This window comes from Penaeus vannamei, chromosome 10, assembly GCF_042767895.1.
Source record: "Penaeus vannamei isolate JL-2024 chromosome 10, ASM4276789v1, whole genome shotgun sequence".
NCBI lineage: Eukaryota > Metazoa > Arthropoda > Malacostraca > Decapoda > Penaeidae > Penaeus > Penaeus vannamei.
The window spans coordinates 35,790,761-35,798,260 of NC_091558.1; the positions used below are offsets into that span (position 1 = coordinate 35,790,761).

General features: G+C 38.1%; 1 protein-coding gene across 15 annotated transcripts in view; it reads left to right on the forward strand.

The window, feature by feature from the left end:
• Positions 1-7,500, forward strand: part of LOC113814381 (serine-rich adhesin for platelets) — a 16,318-nt gene that overhangs the window by 6,544 nt on the left and 2,274 nt on the right. For 9 of the 15 annotated variants that reach the window (XM_027366432.2, XM_070126544.1, XM_027366431.2 and 6 more), the window contains 2 exons: positions 4,208-4,382; positions 5,066-7,500. The exon at positions 5,066-7,500 is cut by the window's right edge and continues 2,274 nt beyond it. In XM_027366432.2, coding sequence (XP_027222233.2) covers positions 4,208-4,382; positions 5,066-7,500 — 2,610 coding nt within the window. Of the gene's footprint in view, positions 331-4,207; positions 4,383-5,065 lie in introns of those variants that run through there. The other 6 variants (XR_011398785.1, XR_011398786.1, XR_003476470.2 and 3 more) reach the window with 1 other exon arrangement.

A 7,500-nucleotide genomic window follows, 5' to 3' on the forward strand; every position in this document is an offset into this window, starting at 1 on the left:
ACCTTCGTCTTTAGATGTCTGTCCAATGAGCATAAGATTTCCTTGAAGTTTACTGATGTTTAGACGTTTCAAGATTGTCCATCTTTTAAATCTATCGAAGCAAAATCTTGTTACAAGAAGCTTAACATCCTTTATTATGCAGAGGAAGGAAAAAGGAGGATGCAAGTTGCTAATTGCATACTTGTTTTCTGCTTATTTATAATATGTCCTCATTTGATTTGTAATCATAAGATTATAGACAGCTGATATTTATTGCTTTTGCATAATGTGATATCAGTATAAAGATGATTGATTATGTTTGAATAGTTCAACAATAAAGTTAGTTCATCAGCTTGAGTATGATTATTAAAAACAGGGCTGTAGGCAAACCTTTGGCAACAGTGCAGTGGCACTATCAGTGTCTGGAGGGATGTTTGAAAGTATCATATGTGAAGACATGACAATCCGATAATGTCAACATTTTTTTTTTTTTCTTTGTCTTTTTCTTTTTTTTTCTTAATTTTCTTTTTTTTATGGCACAAATCAGCCTAGCTGTTGAATGATAACTGGTAGGTGAAAGCTATTCAGGTTGATAGAAATTGCTAATCAGCAGCTAACCTTGACAGAATGACACTTCACCTATCTCTACAATTAACATATTTTTGAGGAAAACTTCACATGGACAGCAATGAGTAATTGCCATGACGTATACATCATCCCTCCAAAGGATCCAAAAAGAATGTGAAGTTATAATGCTTACAAATTCATTACAAGGCAAACAAAATTATTTTTGTGTTTCATAATATGGTTGTGAACTCATCTAATGCATGGAGCAAGTTTGGAATGTTTGCTTAGATATAGAAGAAGAAGAAGAAGAAGAAGAAAAAAACAAGGAGGGTCTTATATCCAAGTGGACATGTTGATAGGGGAGCATGCGTATTAAACCACTGGAGGATACAGTTGCGTGGCCCGTTCCTTTCTGCCCTTCCTTTGTCCCTAGCACTTACTCACTGATTGGGCAGAAATCCAACAGGGGGTGCACAAATTGGTAGCCCCACATATATGATATTCTGTTTGGCTACCACAGAAGACATCATTGCTGCATTCTTGTGCCACCAATATTAACTCTTTATCATTCCATGTCTTGTCACCATGAAAAAGAAATAAAACTTATCACATAGTCCTCAATTAAATGTTCTCTTTTATTTTTCTCTTTTACATGTTAGACTGCTAGATCCAATGTTGGGCTACCAAATGTGGATGCCATGGTAGCCCAATGGGTTTCCATGGCAATATCTGATTTGTGCACCCCTGCCCAGGCTCTTGCAATAGCAAAACCAGTGCTCTACCACTGAACTATGCCACCTCTTAGGTACAGTGTTCCTTTCTTCCCATTAACTAGTTGCCAATGGGTGGTATATGCATATAGGCTATATCCTGACTGGATTTTTCTTGGATGGTATATGCACCTATGCCACATATGTCAAGCCTGCTCTGTGTTAGGTTTGCCAAACAGTTGTTCACTAGTATGGCCACGATTCAAAAATAAGCCTAAGTTCCCTTATTAGTCTCATTTGCTGAAAATTCAATGCTGCAACCAAATCATAGAAAGGGGAAAATGCAAGCTTCTAGTGTTTTTTTACTTTTCTCTTGAACGCTAGACTGCACACAGTGCCCTGTAAATGGTGCAGTATAGTGTGTGAAGCACTCATCAGCAATAAGTTCAGAAGGCCACATCTTTTATGGTTAAGCTTCCAGTATTCATAGGTAAGGAAAAGGAGGACAAGAGGGGAAACCACCCCCCCACTCAAGTTTTGAGGACATTCTTTGTAAACAAACAAGCAGTGCAATTCCTTAGTTACCAATTGTTGAGAACATTGACCCCCTGCAATTGAGAGGGCAGCTACAACTGAGTCTGGTGTTCAAAATGAAATAACCATCATGTCAAGTATTATCTGAATAAAAATGTCAGAGGTTTTGGTAGAGAAATTGATTAGTTTATCTCTTTAAAACTCCTAAAATCCTGAAGCTTTGCCCCATGGTCCCCCACCAGGACACTGCAGCCCCAGGACCTTTGGCTATATTCTGTAAAACTTCCTTTGCCCCCCACTTTAAGATACCTTCCTATGCCTATGGTATTGCATTTGCATATTATTTATACTAGTGTAGCAACCATAACTTCTATAGAATTTTTGTTTAAATTCTGTTTACCCAATGCTCCCAGGAGCTCATCCCTCCAGCTGGAATGCTGAATGTTAACTGGTGTGAAGGAGCCTTTCATATGTGAGAAATTCCAAACAAGAGAGTCACCTCTGTCAAGTTATACATTCACTGTTACAGGATAACTTGGTTAAGAGGGAAACAAAGTTTGATCATGGGTCTCCACAGTAACCAGACTTAGCAGTAAGGGATTCACATCACACATACAAGAGTGTTGGGGAAGAAGCTATATTGGAGTTTTAACCCTATCATGACAGGACCAGAATTGTCTGTGATGTAATCATTACTCAACTGATAAAACTTTCTGGCTGGGTTTGCTCGGTACAGCAGAACATGACACCATATGACATAAAACCTAAATACATCATGATGGCTATAGCCATACCTGTTATTTTTCAGTCCCTCTTACTCATTATCTTTGTTTGTAATAGGCTACATATATAGCCCAATTACTGAAGCATTAAAAAAAAAAAAAAAAAAAAATGGATAAGTATTATGATATTGAAGTAAGATCCTGAAACAAGGAACTTTCAAGAATTTTCTTTAGCAAATGTTTTTTTATGTTTTTTTAGGAAATATGAAAAAGTAGTTTTGGGTTACATAACTGATGTGTTTACTCTAAGCAGAGTAGATTCATTGATTGTTGTGAGCCATGCAATAGAATTGAAAAGCAAATGCTGAAAGAAGAAATGTTTTTGATTTCCATGCAGTGTCAGGCACCTTGCATGACTGGCACAATTATCGTAATCTCTGCTTTGAATCATTTTATATTCGTGTCTTGTTAATTCTCACACCACAATTTGATATATTAGTTACATTCACACACACTGCCAAAAGATGAGAAGCAAAAATCCTTGTTATCACATGTTCCGTATATTTACACTAAAGGACTTGTGGTTTTGTCCGTACTTAAACCAGAGTACCACAATAGGACTATAGGAGCTAAACTCAGTGTTTCTTTACAAACACTAAATATGAGGAAGTATTAACACTTACATTACTATATATCGGGAAAGGATTTTGATTAGGTAATCAGATTCGCAAATACTCAGGTATAGATTAAATATTAGTACTGTTTATTAGCATTATAGTCTGTCATTTCCTCTGTATATTAATTGGGTATTTATTTAACCCAAACCTGCTGGGAATTTTTCTTGTTGTTGTTCTTGTTGTTGTTCTTGTTGTTGTTGTTGTTGTTCTTCTTCTTCTTCTTCTTCTTCTTCTTCTTCTTCTTCTTCTTCTTCTTCTTCTTCTTCTCCTTCTTCTTCCACTCCTTCTTTTTCGTCTTTCTTCTTCTTCTTCTTCTTCTTCTTCTTCTTCTTCTTCTTCTTCTTCTTCTTCTTCTTCTTCTTCTTCTTCTTCTTCTTCTTCTTCTTCTTCTTCTTCTTCTTCTTCTTCTTCTTCTTCTTCTTCTTCTTCTTCTTCTTCTTCTTCTTCTTCTTCTTCTTCTTCTTCTTCTTCTTCTTCTTCTTCTTCTTCTTCTTCTTCTTCTTCTTCTTCTTCTTCTTCTTCTTCTTCTTCTTCTTCTTCTTCTTCTTCTTCTTCTTTAGTGTACATATAGATGGCTCCACAATTGCTTAGACACCAAGCAGTCATTAAGTAGGTCTGTGTGACCCTTACTTTCATCACTCTTTGAGTTAAAAGATAAGGGTTAATAAATGCAGTTGATATTGATGATTATTATTATTAGTGACATGATGATTATTTCATTCCTTTTAATAATGCTAACAGCAATAGATTTTTTTTCTCTCCAAAAATCAAGAAAAATAGTAAACAGGTTGTGGAACCATCTATGTATAAAATCAATTGATGAACCAAAGTCACAGTGGACATGGATAATACATTTATTGAAAATCATAAAACTATGTATGCAAATACCATCCCCAACAGCATGGGGTTAAAACAAAAGGAAGTGATTTTCTTCCAGCAACTTTCAAAACACAGTATCGTTATAGTCTCATGAAATTTAAAATTCAAGAAGATGACAGCTGATCCATTCATTAAACAGGGTCAAATGGAAGCTGCTGTTGAAGAACTTGGCAGCATGTTTGGACATCAGGTTACAAGGGAGGAGATGATAGAGATGCTGCATGCAAACAATAATGACCTGAATTCGTCCATTAGTGCTCTTATTCAAAGGGGATACAGACAGTTACCCGACAGAAGATATGAAAGTAGACAAGGTAGGTACCTTTCCTAGTATTGATATGCTTAAATGTAGTAATTATCCCTTTGGTTTTGACTGTTCAGATATCTTGCAATTTACATTAAGAGTGGACAACATTAAGAATGTTACTCCTGATAAAGTGATCATTACATAGTTTTGATAAATCATTGGTTTCATAATTTCATTTGCACAGAAGAGATGTATATATTGAAATTATCACGGAGAACAATTAGATTTATAATCTCATATATTTCCTTGCGTTTAGAATATTTTTCTAAATCAATATCTGTTGTATGGCTTTCTTGGTAGAGCACAAATAACAAATTTGTCTTCAGTAATTGCAGATTTTTTTAAGGCAAATATGTAATGCATATATGAATCTGTTCATCAGGAGAGCAAGTAGGAGATTTAACCCAAAATTTACTTGTATTTGTTGTGTATTGCCACAGATTTGAGTCATATTAATCTCCTCATCAGACATTGTATCTGGTTTGGATGGATAGTCAGAGAGGAAGTGTTACAATTTATTGTTCCTTTCTAATTGTTTCTGTATTTCTGTTTTTTTACATACATTGCATTTTTATTCAGAGTTTGTGTTTATTTTCATTTATTTTGTCATTCATATATCCAACTATTTTCTAACCTGAATTTTTTCTTCTTTTCATAATTATGATTCTACTGTGATTTTCATGAGGTAAGGTGATTATATTGGTATTCAGTATGACTTGCCAGATGCTTATTGCTATGAATCAGCACTTGTATTTGGGAAGTGCACTTGTGAACGCTTGCCAGTGAAGCGCCTGATCAAGGAGTGGCACATCGAAATTGTGAAGAAGCGTGGAACAGACAAGCGAAAGCAGAATGTGGTGCTGAGTGATGCACGCCCCCGAAATGTGAGTCAGTGCAGTGCCGACTCAGCTGTCACAAACAGCATGGATAGTCATGATATAGGGGAGTCAAGCCAAGATCTGAGTGAGGATAGTCAAGATATCATAACAGATTACTGTGACATGGAAATGGAAAGTGATTACGAAAACACATCTAGTACAAGTGCTCCTAGACAACAGACTTCAGGTAACTCGGGGGACTGTCCTCAGGAGGATGTATTGCCATTAGAGATTCCTCCACTTATATTGAAGGCGAACAGTACAACAGATTTTAAGTGTGTTGCAGATAAACCTGTCTCTTCGAGCAGGGGCGACCCAATCCCCAAGCTACCAAAAGAAAGAGAAAGAGAATACAATTTCTCCATTCCTCCAGTAAGCTCGTGTTCTGCTGTGTATTCAGGTCCTAGTTTGGCCTTCCTTGTTCAATCAAAGAGAGAAACCCCGAGCCCCAGCTTTTTACCGCAACCTTTACCAAGCCATGAAAGTACTGGCCATAGTTTGTCAAATTTAGCTCAGTCATACCTTGAAAATGCTACAACAGATTCTAAGTGTATTGTAGATAAACCTGTGTTTTCGAGTAGTAACATCCCAATCCCCAAGCTTCCAAAAGAAAAAGAAAGAGAATACAATTTCTCCATTCCTCCAGTAAGCTCGTGTTCTGCTGTGTATTCTGGTCCTAGTTTGGCCTTCCTTATTCAGTCAAAGGAAGAAACCCCGAGCCCTAGCTTTTTACCCCAACCTTTGCCAAGCCATGAAAGTACTGGCCCTAGTTTGTCAACTTTAGCTCAGTCATACCTTGAAAATACTAATCCGGGTTTGTCATCTCTTGCTCAGTCCCACCAGAAAAGCACTGATCCTGGTCAGTCATTACAGGCTCATTCTCATTTAGGACAGTCTGGTCACAGTTTACCTACAGTATTGCCATCAGCTTTGAAAAATAGTGGGCCTAGTCTCTCGAGCTTAGTAGAGTCCAACCTAGGAAGCACTGGGCCTAGTTTGTCAAGCCTAGCAGAGTCCAATCTGGGAGATCTTGGTCCCAGTCTTAATAGCTTTACCAGCCAAGAAAGCATTAGGCCAAGTCTTCCAAGCTTTGCTCAGTCTAGCCAAATAAGCAGTGGGCCTAGTCTTGCTAGTCTAGCTCAGTCAAATTTAGGAGACTCTGGGCCTAGTAATTCAAGCCTTGCTCAGTCAAGTCAAGCAAGTGTTGGGCCTAGTCTTGCTAGCCTAGCACAATCTAACTTAGGAAACACTGGGACTAGTCTTTCAAGCTTGGCACTTTCAAATTTAGAAGGCAATGGGCCCATCATGTCCAACTTGGCACAGTCAAGCCTAGAGAATAATGGGCCAAGTCTTGATAGCCTAGCACAGTATAATGTAAGAGACAGTGGTCCTAGTCTTTCAAGCCTAGCACAGTCCAACCTAGAAAGCAGCATCCCAGGTCTTTCAAGCCTTGCTCAGTCCAACCAAACAAGTAGTGGGCCTAGTCTTGCAAGCCTAGCACAGTGTAACTTGGGAGACACTACATACCCCCAGTTGAAGACTATAGGAGACAGTGTTTCAAAGCCTCTTGATTTCAAAATACCATTACTTATAGGATCTCCAAAGTCGGATAATCAATTTTGTGGCAGTGGTGTTATAACAACACACCAATTTCTCAACAAAAATGGAACAGGCAAAATGCTCCATAACAATTCTGAAGAGAGTGCTCCTGGAGTGCCAATAGATTTGAGGGATGCACTGAGTACAAGATTACTCTCAGGGAAAAATGAGATTGACTTACCATCTTTAGCCAGTCTGAAAGTTTCCTGTGAAGAACCTTTGATGCATCATTCATCACCTCGTCAGTCTTTTTCTTCTCAAAGCAATATAGCTCTACAAGATTTTCCTTCAAGTCCTCATTTGCCTCTAGGGCTGAAGACACCACCAGGACTGAGTATTCCTCCAGGTTTAAATCATCCACCAGGTCTAAGAGTACCACCAGGTTTAAAAGCACCACCAGGACTGAGTCTCCCTCCAGGTTTAAATCCTCCACCAGGTCTAAAAGCATGTCCAGGGCAAAATTTGCCTTCAGAGCTTAACTTATTCCCAGGTTTGAATGTGCTGCCAGCTCCAAATCTTGACCTAGCACATGGTTTAAAGACTCCTCAAAGACTGGAAGTAGAACCATTACCCAAAGCACTAAGTGATTCAAGAGGCAGTCAGATTATGGAAGCTGAAAATGCCCAAAGTGAACCAGAGTTACTAAAA